This window comes from Podarcis gaigeae, assembly GCF_964106915.1.
Source record: "Podarcis gaigeae genome assembly, chromosome: 5".
In the NCBI taxonomy this organism is placed as follows: Eukaryota; Metazoa; Chordata; class Lepidosauria; order Squamata; family Lacertidae; genus Podarcis; species Podarcis gaigeae.
Genome location: NC_139681.1, coordinates 61,640,186 through 61,657,763, shown reverse-complemented (window position 1 = coordinate 61,657,763; position 17,578 = coordinate 61,640,186). Strand labels below are relative to the sequence as shown.

The 17,578-nt window shown below is 42.1% G+C and overlaps 1 protein-coding gene and 1 long non-coding RNA gene across 8 annotated transcripts; one reads left to right on the top strand and one right to left on the bottom strand.

The window, feature by feature from the left end:
* The first annotated feature begins 463 nt into the window (after nt 1-463).
* Nucleotides 464-17,290, top strand: SNORC (secondary ossification center associated regulator of chondrocyte maturation). Of its 7 annotated transcripts, XM_083741992.1 has the most exons (4): nt 5,634-6,179; nt 12,963-13,145; nt 14,863-14,986; nt 16,039-17,290. In XM_083741992.1, the coding sequence occupies exons 1-3, from the start codon at nt 6,101-6,103 to the stop codon at nt 14,970-14,972; spliced, it is 372 nt and encodes a 123-aa protein (XP_083598118.1). In that variant the 5' UTR covers nt 5,634-6,100; the 3' UTR covers nt 14,973-14,986; nt 16,039-17,290. The 7 variants fall into 7 exon arrangements, with proteins under 7 accessions (XP_083598120.1, XP_083598121.1, XP_083598118.1 ...); XM_083741994.1 differs by lacking the exons at nt 5,634-6,179; nt 16,039-17,290 and adding an exon at nt 464-761 and having other exon boundaries at nt 14,863-15,004; XM_083741995.1 differs by lacking the exons at nt 5,634-6,179; nt 16,039-17,290 and adding an exon at nt 466-761 and having other exon boundaries at nt 12,966-13,145; nt 14,863-15,004.
* LOC310846030 lies at nt 4,828-7,645 on the bottom strand. Its single transcript, XR_014565099.1, has 2 exons — nt 7,405-7,645; nt 4,828-5,680 (listed from the first exon to the last, which is right to left on the bottom strand). It is a non-coding gene; the product is annotated as an uncharacterized lncRNA (long non-coding RNA).
* Nucleotides 17,291-17,578: the final 288 nt, after the last annotated feature.

Sequence of the window (17,578 nt, the reverse complement as noted above, 5' to 3'; positions counted from 1 at the left end):
TTGAACGAAGAAGAAACCTTTACAGAAACCTGCATCAGAGGAGAGTTAAATCAATTGGGATTTCATAAAATGCAGCAAATATCAGTAGTTTTCACCTCAGTTTGCCTTGAGTGTGTGTTAGTGTTCAGTTGGACACTTCCGATAACCCAGAAGGTTTTGTGGTCATCATTATTCCCCAGTTAAATGTTGGACTGAATACTTGCAGGATGTATGCTACAGCTTATCCAAATATGTGTCTACTTCGGGTTTAGAATTTTTAATGAATGCTGTTATTCACCACTGTCCTTAACATATGGTGATGTTAGATGTGTACACCAGTTGTTAGAAACCCGGTGCAGTCCTTGGCGCCTTTTGGGTTTTGCAGCTAACTGCCAGAGGGTGTGGGCTTTGCTCTGGTGGGGAGGGTTGGTTTCCAAGGACCAACGGTAGAATTTGGGGTGGGGGTGGAAGACAACATGGGTGGAGCTGCCTTCTGGCATGAAGAGGTAGGTCTGTCTGAATCTGTGTGTGTGAATGAGCTGAGCCTCTGCAGAGTATTTGCAATTCTCTCTGTGTCGTATACACATGTGAAAAGGCTTGAGAGCTAATTGGACAAAGTTTTCATTAGCTCCAGGAAAGGTTGCTTCCTCATTAAAGGCTTCAGAGAGTCTGAGCATTCCCAAAGGCATATCACTTCCCGAAGGAGGCAATGCCCCACACCAAGGTCCTTCGTCTCATCCTGCTGACACTGTCTGGAGTTCTGGTCCCTTTTGTGGAAACAGGTAAGTTGGATTTCTTTCCAAACTACCATTGCAGCCCTGACCTCTTTACTTGTTCCCTCAAATCCCCCAAGCATCTTGTGTTCCTTCTCCAGTCAAAGTGGAATTCAATCAGAGTATTGATTGCTAGTGCTGAGTAAGAGAAGTATCTAAAATCTAGGCAAAACAGAGAAGCTATGGGTAGCATTTTATGGACTGAGGAGCAGGTTTCAGTGAGTTTGTGTGCACCTGGAAAAACATTGGTGCCCTAAAACCTTGAAGAGTTGTCAGCAGCAAACTTAGGCTTAAATTATCATTTTAAGGACTGTGTCTCTTGTGTTGGCACCATACAAATGTGGAATTTGGTATTGTATATATAATTCAGCACCATGAGAATTATGATTTTTAAAAAAGGAAGTTTTTAGTCCCATCTGTGAAGATAAATGTATAGGAATACTGCAGTGGTGAAATCTGTAGACAAGTGGCAGAATAAGAGATTTAGTGGCCCAGAAGACAGGTTTTAGTGTCTTTTCCAAGTGTATATCCCTATCCTTGCTTCATAGAAGAAATTACGTGAAGCAGGCAAACATTACAAAATGCATATATACAAGATGCATCACACACCACTTGCATCATACATAAACTGTAGGGCATCATTTTTCTTAGTGCTGAATTTGAGTCATCAGTACAAAATTCTAATTATTAAACACACACTGAGAGAGAGTGTGTGTACACAAGTCCTAATCAGTGTGTTCCCTTTGGAAAGATCCACGTGTGCCTATTTGTTCAATGCTGAGAACACCAATGGAATTCAGTGTCAGAAAAACATTTATGCAAAATACAATTTTAAAACTGTAAGCTTAAAAGTAACCTAACTGCAATTCCCCAATCCCTTTAAAAAAACACTCTTGGACTGGGCAGTCTGTTCGTGTGACAACTGAATAAAACAGCGGTGGCTAACTTGTGGCCCTAAAGATGGTTTTGATTACAATTCCTGTCTTATCTGACCATTGTCCTTGCTGGCTGCGGGTGATGGGAGCCGTAGTACAACAATATCTGGAAGTCTCCAGATTGGTTACCCCTGGGGCAAAACAGAGCCGTATGTGGGAGAATAATGTACCTGAGATCCTTTAACTGGATTTCTAATGTTGCAAGGCTCATGGGCTACAATCCTATATCCCTTACCTGGAAGGAAGTTCCATTGAATAGGACTTACTTCTGAGTAGACATGTATGCCTAGCATTCCACCATCAGCTTGCTCATTACAAACTTTGAATGTACTTGATCTTCACAGTACATTTTAGACAGACATGGAACACACAAGCCATACAAAAGCTACACAGGGCTTGTTAGAAGTTTGTGGTGTTTCACTTGGAGATATAAATGGTAATGGAGTTTCCAAAGCCATAATGAAAAGCCATTATCAATATGTTGACCCTATCTTTGTTGCATTTGGATTGACAGTACTGGAGCTTCGAAGCTGCTTAATTCCTGACCATGAGCATTTGTGACAATGCTTTGTCTTTGGTAGGTTGCATCAAAGGAGTCAACATATATTTTGCTAATTAACAGCAGGGAAGATGAGATGATATCCCCATCTTTGACTTGGCACAAACAACATTGCCTCTTTAGGAACATCATCTGTATCCCTTCATACAATAAAATATAGAATGGTTGCAACAACATTGCATTTCTTTGTCTCCACAGTACTGATAATATTTGGGAGTATTGACCAAGGGACTTGCTATTGATTTTAGCATTTTCATTTTGCTTTAAAGTGCAATTTATTTCTTGGTTTAGCTCTGTATCCAGCAATGAGATACAGCAATGAGATATCCCGCATTTTTCAACACTTGACTCACAGCTGTATGTATGAGCTGACCGTTGGAAGTGCTTTGTGCTGGAGGAGATAATGAATTTCTCTGTTGTATTTTATCTGTGATTGCTCAGTCATTCATCATTTGAATATTGCATTTGTGATGTAATGAGCAGGCATTTAGGAACTTGCCCCTTTTTTCTTTTATCCAGGATGAAAGTTCTGCCTTATAAGTTTGCCAAACAAACAAACAAACAAACAAACAAACAAACAAACAAACCACCTTTCATCAAAAGATCTCAGGGCAGTTAATGCATTGGACTGTTTAGATTTCCCTATTACCTTAGAACTGCCTTAGAACATAAATAGCATTTAAAAAGGTAATGGGTGAAACCCAGATAAAATTCCATTATTTATTTACTTTGATAATTTACGTTAATCATTTTTATCCTGTCCTTAAAAAGCTAAACAACTTTCAGGGTGACTTAGAAGGTCAACATAATATTTATTACTTATAATTGTAAAGCATTTTTACCTCATTCTTTTTAGGGTACTAAAAAAGAGCCAGTCTCTGCCCCAAGGCTTGCAATTTAAAAATATGTGACACAAAAGGAAAAAGGATTGGGGAGAGAGAAGCAAACCTGGGCACTAGATCTCGGTTACAAGGCAAGAACATACAGGCTTGCTGCTGTTGGCTGCTCACAGTTCTGCAACAGGTCTTTGTGGACCTACAAAGAAACAGCTTTCCAACCCAACGTTTTCTCTTTCACAAGGCGGTTGGTTCCGATGGCCTCTGAAGGAGGAGGAGCCCGGCCCAGTTCAGTTTATGAAAATGGCAGTGAATGAACATACTATAATATGGTTGTAACTTTTCTAAAAGTGACATAAGTGTTGGATATCACACCCTGGGAAAGAGGATTCATTTTTATTCCCATTGTGCCTTTTGGAGGTTGTTTTTAAATTTGCCTTTCAACGTACGAGTCAGGAAGAAAACTCCTTGCCATGTGTCCCAACAAAATGATGAAAGGCGTACAGCCAGTCCCCTTGTGTGCTTAGCTATATACATAGCCCCGGCCTTTTTTTGTAAACAAGTTTATTTAACATCCAGAGCAACCATGGTGCTTTGTGTAGACCCATGCTTGAGCTTGTACCATCACAGACTTCCCTTTGTGCCTCTGAAGAAGGGCTTCTTTCATCCACACACTGGCCACATGCCCACTGGGGCTACCTGAGTCCGTACAGCCCACTCTTGGTCTCTGAGAGCACTTCTGGGTCCCTGCTTTTCTGTGCCGGCGCCTCTGGCTTTCCACAACAGAAACCTCCAAAGTGAGCAGGGAGATACTGATCTCAGCCCCCAAGTACTACTGAAGTTTTAAATCTTTAGTAGCTGAGAACCAACCCAAGGGATTAGTCCCTGACCACCTTCCCCTCACAACTATCCATGTGGAAAGAACAGTCAAAACCCCTCAATTTTCCTGCAAACCTACATGAAAGTGATGGAATCAGGAGGCCATGCAGATGTTTCTTCATATATGCACGGCATAGAATCAACCAGTTTTTCGGCTGCAGATGGAGGCTTCCATCTCTTGATTTGAACCAATAATGATGATGATGATGATGATGATGATGATAATTTATTATTTATTCCCCAGCCACTCTGGGCGGCTTCCAACAAGATATTAAAATACAGTACCCTAAACAGGGCTGCCTTCAGATGTCTGGTAGTTGACATCTGGTGGGAGGGAGTTCCACAGGGCGGGTGCCACTACCGAGAAGGCCCTCTGCCTAGTTCCCTGTAACTTGGCTTCTCACAGTGAGGGAACTGCCAGAAGGCCCTCGGCTCTGGACCTCAGTGTCCGGGCAGAACGATGGGGGTGGAGACGCTCCAAGGCTAACACTGATGATTTGAAATCTGCGTATGGGTCATGTTTAAATCAGGCCACTTGCAAAACAGCAGTGGAGATTAGTTTCAAGCTTTCCGGGATGTTAATGTTTGTAAGAGCAGGGACAAGATGGCCTGAGACAACTCTGCACTGTCATAGCGTCTGCTAATGCCCCAGTTAAAATAATCATGCTGCCTTTTTCACTCATCCCAGTACAAATGGATGATGGACTAGTGGCTATGGAGATAGGATGTGCTTTGGAAGAGGAGTTGATTCCTCCAGAGGAGCTGCTGCAAAGTGATCCTCATTTTTAAAAAGTAGCCTATAACTAATCCAGAGAAAGAAGTGAGGTGAAAATAAACTATCTCTGAGCCACAGTGGTTCTCTAAGCATGTGTTCTCAAACGTTTTATTTTAGCCTTTGTTCATGTGTCAAGATGGAATAAATGATTCATTGGCATGTTGCAGCGCCCCCATTTTTGACTAAAATATGTCAGTTTGTTCAGAGGCATCCTTATTTTCAGAGACTACTTGTACCATGGTTGGTTTGAAACTGATACTATGGGGACTACTGTGGTGTTTTCTCAGCAGAGGATGTATTGCATAACCTGGACCTTTTAGCACTTTGTTCCAAGCACGATCTCTTTGCCAGCATTATTAAATTGTCATCCCAGTTTAAGTTTCTTTGACAAGCTACATTAACTTAGATCAGTGTTCTAGGCCTGTGACAAGTTTCAAATTAAAGGGAGATTATAACAACTCTAATTAAACACCAATCCCTGTTTATCAGGAAGTCTTTGAAAGAGTGTGGGTTCTTGCTTATCCCAACCACTCTGTTACTTTTAAATTATGTGGGAAATAATTTCTTCCTGGGTGCAATTTGAGTTGGAAATGTCATATTTTGGTGGGCTTTGGCCATTTTTAACAAAAATGTATTTTTTCAGACTTTAGGCACAAAGTCAATGTTCCTATCCTGTGCTTATAAATGCCAATAACAACACTTCACATAGCGCAGGGTGAGGCGAGGGGTGGTGGAGAGAAGAGATTAGTTGTTTAAGATCAGAGAGCTGATGTTAACATGCTGCCTAAACTCCAAGTAGACCGTCCCTTGTTGCAGTTGTCTCTTGTTAGTAGCACTTTGGCTGAAGGAAAATTATATTCACAGCATTCAAATTGGAAAAGGTTGTTAACTGATGAAGATGGGAAACAGGCCTGGCCTTGGGCTTTGAACAGCAGCTGCTTGATCTATAGGAGAAATCACAAGTCAAAACTTTTCACAGCACTGTGATTTCACAGCATTGTTACATTTGAAAGCCTACAAATTAAAGGCCACATTCACAGCATACATTTAAAGCACTATGATACCACTTTAAACAGTGGCTTCCCCCAAAGGATTCTGGGAGCTGTAGCTTTTAAAAGGTGCTGAATGTTGTTAGGAGGCAGCTCTTTCCTTCACAGTGTTACAATTTGCAGAGTGATTTAACAATAACCTCTCTTCCCAGGGAACACTGGGAATTGTAGCTCTGAGGGGTGTAAATGTCTCCTAACAATCAATTTGCTGACCAATTTGTTTTCAAGCCAGGAAAATCAATGTACAACCATTACAAATTTGAGCAAACTATTGCTATAATTCCAGCTGCTTTCCCCTCCTTTGGTCATTAGAGCATGCAAGCAGGATATCAGTACTTTGGCAAACTGGGCAAATCACTCAAAGGGAGGAGTCAGATTGCTACTTCCTGTGCAAGTGGGTATAATTGTTATTTAATGAAACACGCTGACAATTCTGGAGAGGATTATGAATATCTCAAGCCCCCAACCTCAGTCTATGGCTGTTTATTCTCAAGGGAAGGACATTTTGTCAGTAATAGGTTTTAGCTCAGGTTCTTCATTGGCCTTTGGCTGCCAACCAGGCTAAGTTCAAGGTTCTGGTTTTGTTGTATGAAGCTTGGGACTAGGGTTAATGAAAGATCATTTCACTTCTTACATACCCAATCAAACACTGAATTCTGCAAGTGAGGGCCTCCTGCAGATAGCATCTTAGCAGGAGATCTGCCCCACACAATGTAAAGAATCAGGCCTTAAGTGTTGTGGCACCTACCTTTTGGAATTCCTTTTTTTTAAAAAATATATTTTACAGAAGATAAAAAACATCAAGAAAAAAACAACAAAAAATAGAAATAAAAATAGAAATTCCAGCTTTTAAATTGATATTTGCAAAACTTTCTTTCCTGACTTCTTCCCGCCTCCCTTTTTTGTGTTCCTCTTTACTCAAACAGATACAGCAAATCCTTACCCACTTTCAAAGCTCATTTCTGATTATTAAAATCTTTCTATTATGTCTCCAATCCTTCCTTCCTTCTCCTTAAATATTAGAAAGGTACCGTCTCTTCAATAGCACAGTCTACATCTGCACTGCAATGGTTTTATCAGTTCTTTTTTGCCTCCATGGGCTCCTTTGGAAGGAAAGGCGGGAAATTTAGGCTGAGGTACCTCAGGGTAACTGCAACAGTGGCCTGGCAAGCATCTTTATGCTACTGGTTTGCCTGAAACCAGCTGTTGCTTGCTTTGGGTGAAGATTTTTTAGCCAAGGCACTTGAGGCTTCAGCTCCAACCTGTTGTTTCTGAGTGAGTTAAAGTTTATCTTGAATGAAACTGATAGCAGGAGCCTTGAAGAAAAAGCTGTTTGATTGCTTAAGTAGACCGTTGATGTTGTGTATTAAAGAATATGAATCTTCATGACCAAAAATTATGCCAATATATTAGTCACAGGGCAAGTAAATATCCTAAGGCAAATCATGTCATATGACTGGGATTGAAGGAAACATATTGCTAGGAACATCCTTAAAGTGAATGTTATGTTCTATACAGCACAGAGAGATCATATACAACATAGAGAGAAGCTATGTCAGATGTTTTTTCACAAAAGTTTTCTAATAATGCAGAGAAAATATTTCAAGCAAATACCCTACTTAAGGAAAACCTAGCTTGGATGTCTTTCCTTGGCAATGAGAACTCATCCCCAACCTATGGCAGAATTTGAAAAACATAGGTGTTATCAGGATTTAATCATCAAAACCTTTAAGCAGGTTACATAAAACAATATAAAATACACATTAAAAATACTGATAAAATCAGATGTTTAAAACAAATTTATCTAAGAATTTTCAAAACATAAAATCAGCATTTTAAAAAAAAGCATTATAAGGTAAAATGCCACCTGGGTAGGTTTGCTTGAACAAAAAGGTTTTTAGCAGGCGCTGAAAGCGTTACAGTGAAGACACCTGCCTAATATTAACAGATCATGAGTTTCAGAGTGCAGGGGCTGCCACACTGAAGGCCTAATTCCTTGCAAGTGCAGAACAAACATTATGTGGCACTGGCAAAAGTGGCAGTTCCACAGATCAAAGCAGTCAATCGGACACATGTGAGGTAAAGCGATCCTTCACAAGGTTGTCAAAAATGGCACCTTTCCAAATGTGAGTACTGTATATTGCTCACTTTAAGAACCATGTTAACAGGCATTTTACATCATTTGTGGTAGGATTTAATTTTGTTAACTAGCTGGAGGATTATTGCCTAAGGCACAGGGAAGGGCACCTCCCCTCCCCCGAGGGCTGCATCCTTGAGGTAATCAGATTTAGACCGCTTGGCAGTGTCAAAATGCTTGAAGTCATAGGTCAGCGGTGGCGAACCTATGGCATGTGTGCCAGAGTGGGCACGCGGAGCCCTCACTGCTGGCACGCACACCATCGGCCCATCTGCACTGTTATTTTGTTGTTGTTTTCCATTTGTGCTCCCGGTCCTCCCCACGCTACTGCGTGCATCCACTGCTTAAACCCAGAACTTTTTTTTATTTTTTCTGCTGGCCAGTGATTGTGTTCGGCAATTGGTCTTTTTTTCTTTCTTTTTTTAAAAATATATTTTTATTAAACAATTTTAGCCAAACAAATTATCAGTCACAATAACCAATTACATTTCTCTCCCCCCCTTTTTTTATTCCCCCCCTTCCCTCCCTCTCCCACCCCCTAAGGACTTCCCTCAGCTCCTCTCTATGATTTGTCTGTACATATTATTCTCTGCATGTTAAAAATTGTACATATCATTGCCTTATCTATCATATATTCTACTAATAAATTTGTGGATGTTTATTCAAAACCTGCCAAGGAGTCCAATCATTTTGTTGTTTTTTTAGATAGTTTGCAAAAAGTTGCCATTCTTCCTTAAAGTCACAATTGTCCTTCTCATGTAATTTATATGTCAACTTTGCCAACTCCGCATAACTCTTCAGTTTTTCTTGCCATTGTTCTTTCTTTCGCTGGGATTTCTTCATTCTTCCATCCTTGTGCTAACAAGACTCTTGCCGCTGTTGTTGCATACATAAATATTTTTTTTTGTTTTTCTTGGCAGGTCTCGTCCTAAAATCCCTAACAAAAACACTTCTGGCTTCTTTACAAATGTCATTTTAAACATTTTTTTCAATTCGTTATATATCATCTCCCAATTTTTTTTAACTTCTCTACATTCCCATCACATATGATACAAATGATTAGTCTGTTTTTCAATTGGCTGCGGCAGTGGCTGTTTCTGATTGGGCATAACAGCTATCATTATTTGACCCTCGTGATTTTTTTTCTGCACTTTTTTCACCACTGCGTGGTAGTTCCCAGCTCCCCCCTCCAAGCCAGGCCTCGCCCATTCCTTTCCGCCGTAACCCCCCCTGCTCCAATCCTCTGCAGGCCCTTTGCCTGCTGTGGGCCCGACCTGCCTGGGCTAGGAGGGCACTTGCGCCCACCGCCTCCCTGTGTGCCTGGCACAACCCAGCCTCACCGCTTTGCCGTGGTGACATTGCCGGAGAGAGGGAGGAAGATGGGGAAGACCACGCTGGGATCGCCGGCGGGGAGCAGGTATATAGGCAGGCAGCCGCGGCTGTTAGGCTGGCTGGCTGGGGTGGGGGCTCTCCCTCTCCACCTGGCCACTGCTGCTCACCTGGCCTCAGGGCTGCTCCGTCCTCCTCGCAGCAGCCCAAGAGTGAGTGAGTGAGTCAGCCAGCTAGCCAGGGAGCGCCCGGCGGGAGGTGGGAAGAGGGAGGGAGATAATAATAATAATAATAATAATAATAATAATAATTTATTTATATCCCGCCCTCCCCTGCTGAAGCCAGACTCAGAGTGGCTGAGTAAAAATAACACAAAATAACAATAGTAAAAATAACACAGTTTACATAAAATCACAATCAATTAATTGAAATACATTCTGAAACCAATTCATTCTAAAATCAATTCAGAGTCAAATTAATGGCAACCATTGGGCTAGAGCTCTATGAGGATTACAGAAGGAGGGAGTCAGACTGCGCCCTGACCAAAGGTCTGGTGGAACAGCTCTGTCTTGCTGGCCCTGCGGAAAGATGTCAAGTCCCGCAGAGCCCTAGTCTCTTGTGACAGAGCGTCCCACCAGATCGGGGCCACGGCCGAAAAAGCCCTGGCTCTAGTTGAGGCCAGCCTAACCTCTCTGTGGCCCAGGACCTCCAAGATGTTTTTGTTTGAAGACCGTAAGGTCCTCCGTGGGACATAGCAGGAGAGGCGGTCCCATAGGTTGGAGGGTCCTGGGCCATATAGGGCTTTAAAGATGGCGAGAATCGCAGTGTTTCCCCTCAAAAATGTAGGGCACTTTGCAATAAATAAGTCGGTTTTGGTTTGCAGTTTGGGCACTCAGTCTCTAAAAGGTTCGCCACCACTGTCATAGGTGATGTGGGCCGAGCCAAAGTGGGTGGGGCTTGTGCAGTGGGTGGAGCTTTGGAACTAGGCTGAGGGACGCACAAAATGAGACCGAGAGCTGCATGCGCTCCTTGGACCACAGTTTCCTCACCTCAGTCTAGCGTTATTACAGATGCTGCACAACACATGGCTTCAGTAACCTTAATATTTGTTTGTGAGGGGAACTGTGAAGAAACTTTATCCACGAGACAACATGTGTTGTGATTTTTGTCTCCTCTGTGCACAGTAGTTTCTTCATTAAGGTGTGAGGCACAATCTAGAAGGGGCCAGCATTAGTTTGCAGGCCAACTCGTAGCTGTCAGTTTGGCCAGTTGCAGACCACAGCTTTATTTATACTCGGTGGTGTGCAGGTTTTTCCCTACTAATCAAGGTAGGTTAGAGATGGAATTTCAGCACGATCCAAATGCCACTGGTATAATTCACACTTATTGACTATGTGGTGCACCAAATCGGACTGTCCTGTTGGCAGACTAAATGACCCCTTTATGAGGATCACTAAGGCAGCAATTCATGCAAGCCTATGCTATCAACCCTGACCGGTTAGCCCTCTACTTGAGAGTCTTCAAGAAGCAAAGCTGTGGACTGAAGCTTTTCCACACGTGAAGACTGACTGTCCTACCCAGGGCTATTTTTTCAACCGGAGCTCAGGTGGGCGCCATTGTCATTCTAAGAGAACAAAGGACAAGTTAATGGTGAGCTTTGGCACCTCTTTTTCTAGAAAAATAGCACTGGTCCTACCACTGATAAGTCTTTTTATCCACTAGCCTGAAGTGAAATTTACCCTGATCCCACTTTTCTTATACAGCGTTGTGCATTTTTTTCTCATTTTTAAAAAACAAAACTTCTGTATATTCTTTGTCTACTGGCAAGCAAGCTACTGCAACCTTTGGCCCTCAGCTATATTTCCCCTCAGGCCTGGGGATCATCTTATATGATTAGATAGCTTTGAATGTTTTGCTCCACATTTTCAGTTTGGTGTGACATTTCCAGTGGTTTTGACAGAGCCCTGCAGAATGTCTCCAGTTCTTGCTGGGGCCTCTGCCTCGGTCTGCTCAGACAAAATGAGCATTGATTGCTGCCTTCTGGGTCCAGCCACATATAAACAGAAAGGGCCTTTTGAGTTCCTCCAGAGCCCGCTTAGGGGGGAAAAAACAGGACATGAATGGCAACATCAAAGAAAATGTAGTTTTCTTGGAATCTCACCTGAGAAGCCATCTGAGGGGCACCGTCAGGGGAGGGTCTGGGTTCCTGTCTATCCTAGTTCCAGGGCTGTGTGTCCTGCCTGTGAAAGTCCTGGCAGGGAAAGACTGCCGGGGGAGTGAGAAGCTAACATTGTGGGCAGGGAGAAGATTGCCAACAACGCAAAGGCTCCATTAATCCTGCAACTGTGCTCAGTGCTTGGCCTCTCCCTGGACTCACCAGATGTTTAAAATATTTGCAAGTTTTTTTCAATCTGTAAATTCTTCAGCAGGCAGAAGCCTCCAAGAGCAAAAACCAAAAGAAGAATTGGTTGTATTGTATCGTCTAAACTTGAGAAGCTAAGGTGATCAGAGCAGGCTCTAGATTGCAAATAGGCCTTGCATGGAAAGACTGGGCCCAGTTTCTCAAGTCATTTGCAGTGAAAAAAGTTGTGACAAATATACTCCCTCGCTGTGGAAATACACATTTGTCACTAATCAAAGGTGTATTTCAAACCCTCCAGTTCCATGTAGATTTCCAAGGACTCATGCAAGACATTGAACAGTTGAGCCTAAACAACACAACACAACTATCTGAAGCTGTACCCTCTTCTATCCAATAATATTTCCTTATTTCCTGTTTATTGCAGCCTTATTTTTCCTAGCTTTTAAAAACTGTTTGTGGGCAAAGCATGATATGTCATGATAGAAGACGTTTTAGGTTTATGGTTCTTAAGGGTTTCTAGCGACCATTATATGGACCACTTGGGGTTCCCTTTATCCCTTAAAAAGATGGTTCGAATTTTTAAAGTATATGAATACTGTGTACTCCCCTCTTCAGCTTTGCCATGCTTATTTCTCCATTTTTCCACCTAAGCAAAAAGCAAACACAAGTACAACAAGGTTCCCCCCACAACATGTATGGGTAAGATTATCATGCTAATACGTATTTTTGTAATTGAAAGGTAGAGCATGAAACCACATGAACTGCCGTAACTGACTGTGCTCAAATGGCAAGCCTTCTGGGGCCAATTTTGGTCAAACTGTCAACAGAGCAAACAGAAAGAAGCTGGGCAGAGATGATGTAAAGTTTAGAAGGAATATTTCAAAGCACCATTAGGTGTGGCTGGAGGTTGAAGGCTCAGAACCAAGGAAGAACTGAACAGCTCTGATGATTTTATCCAGCAGAGGGCAATGCAACCCATTCTTTTGCTACCACTTATTAAGATGTACTTGTTATTGCCTAGGGAAGGAGGAAGCCTTAATGAGCCTTTCAGCATCCCAGTGTTAATTAATTAATTTATTTTACAAACCTAATTATATACCACTATTCATTTAAAAAAATCAAAGGGTTTTTTGGTGGGTGTTTTTTTCTTTTACACTAATTGTGCATAAATCCATATTAAATAGTTAAAATCAGAAATTGACTATTATGGAAAGATAAAGCCTGCATAAGTCTAATGGAATAAAAAATTTGAAACAGGGTTCCTGTTGAATCTCTAGTGCCAGAATTTAAGAGGCTGTGGTCCAGATAGTCTGAAAAGATTAACTGGGCTTTTGTGTGTGTTGCTCTAGCAGAATACCCCCAAGGGCCGCTCCCAACGCTATGGAATGATCCACCAGAGCTGCCATCGGGTGGAGGGCCCTCAGAGACCACCACCACAGCCCGCTTCTCCGACTCTCCAGGATTCCCACCTTACACTTCTGATTATGAACCAGAGGACACAACCCATCTGCACCAACTGGATAATGGGAACGGTACATGTTATTGGAGATGGGGTGCTAAACAACACGGCTTTGGGCGCGTGGGGGGGGGGGTGCTGTGTGAGGTCACAAAAATTTGCTATGTTGGGATGGCTGTACTGGAAACCACCATTTCCTTCTAATGCAACAAATTTTAACATGATTTTGGAAGAGTAGCAAAATGTCTCATGAAATACTGCAGTGGATGACTAAAACAACAACCACTAGCAGTTTTGCATTGCTCTGTAAAGCAGAAATACAAAAGAAACAGATTTCCATTTCCTTTGGAATTTAAGAAGCTCACTTTCTGCTCCAAAGATAAAAAGGTAAAGGACCCCGGGCAGTTATGTCCAGTCAAAGGTGACTATGGGGTGTAGCATTCATCTCGCTTTTCAGACCAAGGAAGCCAGACCATTGTTTGTCCACAGACAAATGCCAGCTCCCTTGGCATGACCACAGACAAACGCCCAGTCATGTGGCCAGCGTGACTGAACCACTACTGGCACATGGAGGACTGTGACGAGTGCCAGAGTGCATGAAAACACTGCTTACTTTCCCGCTGCAGCAATACCTATTTATCTACTTGCACTGGCATTCTTTTGAACTACTAGGTGGTCAGAAGCTGGAACAGAGCAACAGGAGCTCACTCCGAGTCAGTGAAGGAACTTTTCTGACATCCTGTTGCGCAGATTCGAATTGCCGACCTTCTGACTGGCAAGCCCAAGAGACATCCTAAGAACATGGGGTGCCAAGTTGGCACTCCCGGTGTCAGATAATGGCTGCATTCACTCTTAATGCCAGATCATAATTTATCCTTCATGTGCAAAAATCTCAGTCTCGTGTTCTTCCTTCACTTCCTCTGGGTCAGCCACTTTAAATGACCCACAGTTATTCACTATATCTAAACCCAGCCAAACTGGTTCGTTTTAACTATAGCCTAAGGAAACAAGCAATCTAAAGTTGACACTACTTTTATTTATTATTATTTATTAAATCTGTATATTGCCCTTCATCCAAAGATCTCGGGGCGATTCACAGCAGAAAAATTACAAGATAAAACCAAAAAATGCACGATAAAAGCCAGAACATTGACAAAAGAAAGCAATAACCCCCCACCCACCCACCTGACTTAGGATTTTGGATTTTTCTGAATAAATCATGTAAGATCCTTGATAAATAGAGAGAACAAAACACATACAACCCCAGTGATCTGCTGCATATCTGCCTTAAATTCTTAAAACTCCTGGTATAATTAGAGATCATTGTTCACTCCTGCTTGCAACCAAAATCAAATCTGTTTCTTCTGTAGATGTAAAGAATGACACAACAGAGCCATTTCTTTACCTTCCCTGTGCAGCTGTTCCCCAAGGAATGTCAGTGCAGCATTCTAGTCTCAGACTTTCTCCGTCAACCAGCAACTGAGAGTATGCATGATGTCAGCAAATGCGTCAAGAAGGGGGAAGAGCCGTATATGGCCCCTTATCCTCTGACCTAGATTGGCCCACCCGCTAACCACTGGCTTAGGGGATCTAGCACATGGGCTTTATACACGGCATTACTTAAGAGAATGATCCAGTACAATCCAGTGTTGTTTTCCTGGTGCTGTACTTGTTAGCAAAGGTGTGTGGTGGGAAAGACTGTGTATTTCCTGCCCATGTTTTTCAGAGGCACTTTTCTGTTCTCTTCAACCTGTCTGCTTCCCCTCCCCTCCCCTCCTCTTTGTCACCTGCAGGGTCTCTGGGTCCTGGAGCCATTGGTGCCATAGTGATCGCTGCTCTGCTGGGCACATCTGTGATTGTGGCCCTGATCGTCATCACCCTGCGAAAGTTTTCTGCTTCCTGAAATCAATAAAAAAGGTCCTTTTTCCTAATATACACCTGTCTGAGCCCTTTCCTTCTTCTGCAGTTATTGCTTTCTGTCTGTGAAAAGGAAAAAACCAAGTTCCTCTAGCACCTGCGTTTTCCAAATGTTATAGGATATATAGCCTGTTTTTAACCTCCTGGGATCAGATTCCCTTTTCTAACACAAATACTTTTAAAACGTTAGTGATGGCACAAGTGGGATTTAGGGTGGGGACTGAGGGATGTGTGTACACAAACTGAGAAGCTGCTGTGAAGTCAGAGTTTCTTGACCAATATATATATATATATGTATGTATTTGTGCCACTAATCCAAATGCGATAAATTGCGTGCATTGTTTTAAAAGTCACATTAACTTGGCACGTGTGCTCGAATGCATCTTTCCAAGCTCTTGCTACAGCTAGAATAAAACTGTAATCAGATTATTGACTTTTAGCTTCTGTAGCAGTAGCTGGGGGTGGGAGCCTGCTATATTTTATTTATTTGTGAAATGCCTGGTCTTGTGTTTTGTTCTGCTTTTAAATACAGTCATACCTCAAGTTACAAGCGCTTCAGGTTGCGTGTTTTTGGGTTGCACACCGCGCCGAACCCGGAAGTACCAGAACAGGTTACTTCCAGGTTTCGGTGCTCGCGCATGCGCAGAAGCACTAAATCGCACTTTGCGCATGTGCAGAAATGCCAAATTGTGACCCGTGCGTGCACAAATGCAGCGCTGCAGGTTGCAAATGTGCCTCCCGCACGGATAACGTTCGCAACCCGAGTGTCCACTGTACCCTGTTTGCTCTGGCTTTCGTTTAATGGCTCATGCCACCAACAAGCCTTATTAGTATGACCTGGATATAATATTTGAGGGAGGTGGGGGAAGCAAGATTAAAAAGCCTCCTGCATTGACTCCTGTTTGTGTTAAGCAGGCACCTCTACTTACTTAGATACAAATATGTAGTACAGGGGTGGCTGAGGAACATGTTGCCTCAACTAGATCAACCTTAGCAAAAAAAATTAACAACAAAGCAAATTACTGTGTTTGTTTGTTTTTTTATGATGGCAGACAGGTAAGCTGTTGGATGTCCATGGAAAACCAGTGAGGATTTTCACCTGAATAAATGGTATGGTTATATTTGGCAAGCAGGCATTGCCAAAAAAGAAAAGAAAAGAAAAAGAATGAAGCAAATCAGAGAGGCCAGGGGCTAAACAATGACTTTTGAGATGCTTGGCACTATTTCATTTTCTACATAGCTAAGAATTCAGGAACTATATGACACTGGCAGGAATGGCTTTTAGGTTACAAGAGGAAAAATGCATGGATGGCTCTTGCTTTTTTGGTAGCAAAATATATTGTCTATTGTTTAATCTATGTTTGTTTATATAGAGTGTATTTTTTTTAAAAAAACAAACCAGCCCAATGGCAGACAGCAATTGGATTTGAAAAGGCGGAACATCATTGGTCTTCTGGAGGGACCAAGCAGCTGCTCAGGTCCAGCTCAGCTTTATTGAAGCTCATATATAGAGCCCTGTTCAGTTGTTATTCAAGTACAAAGCGCCTGTGTGGCCCTGCCTTCAGCCTGCATAAGTACAGCCTGCGCCACCACATTTGCTATGATCATGTGCGAAGCCAGAAGGAACAAGTACAACAAGGGGGCCGGGCTAAAGGTGTGATTCCACAGCCCTTTGTTAACGAGCTGAATAGAGTTGTTGTCTTACCCCCATCCATCTCCATCCATTAATAAAGAGTGATGCAAGGAAAGAAATTCTCCAATAAACATGTAGACACGTAAAGCTGTTAAAACATTCTGCAAAGAGGTTTTGGGGATTATACATTGCACATTGTACATATAGATAACCCTGATTGACTCAAAAGTTAGTAGTTCTTCCTGTATTATATTGAGAGGATTAGCAGCAGCTTCTCTACAAGGAGATCATCCTATTCTGTTTACATGACTAGAATGAAGGCTCCTAGATACTGGAAAAGCTTCTCTAGATGTTCAATCCAGAACTGAATCCATAGAACTGAAAATGTTAATGTATCAAAATAGACCAGCAGGAGAGGGCAGTTAAAGAGATTCCTTCAAAACATGGTTTCTTTTCATCTCTCAAGTCAATAAATATGTGCCAGGGATTCTTTTTCCATCATCGTATTTATTCTTTTGGAAAGATTATAATGTAATTATGTTGCATTCTAGTCTAGAAATACTTGTGGCTGCAGTCATTTGTATGTGTTATGTGCTAACCCACCTTTGTTTTGTCATGTTGCAATATGTACACTTGTGCTTCAATAAAATATTATTTTAAAGGTCTGAATGTAAGAAGCGGATTTGGAAAATAAGCCACGTTCCCATACAATGTAATTAAATCTGTGGACAGTATGTGCATGTGGTTAGTTAGTACATTCATGTTTATGACTACAGGGTGAAGTAGGTGAGAGCTAGCTGCTGGAGAAATCAAAGTACTGAAAGCTGCTTGTTTGGCCATTTCTGTTTTCATAGTAAGAAAAAAATATTACCTCCCTCTCCTACATTTCATTCTGGTGGTGTCATAATGGCCTGCGATCCCAAGGTCTATGCTTATGTGTAAAAATACAGCAAGCTACC

Bases quoted from the DNA above. Each gene is read 5' to 3' on its own strand.
- SNORC (XM_083741992.1), top strand. From the start codon at position 6,101: ATGCAAGCAGGATATCAGTACTTTGGCAAACTGGGCAAATCACTCAAA. The intron at 6,180-12,962 runs GTGGGTATAATT...GTGTTGCTCTAG, and splicing joins GATTGCTACTTCCTGTGCAA to CAGAATACCCCCAAGGGCCG. The intron at 13,146-14,862 runs GTACATGTTATT...TGTCACCTGCAG, and splicing joins CCAACTGGATAATGGGAACG to GGTCTCTGGGTCCTGGAGCC.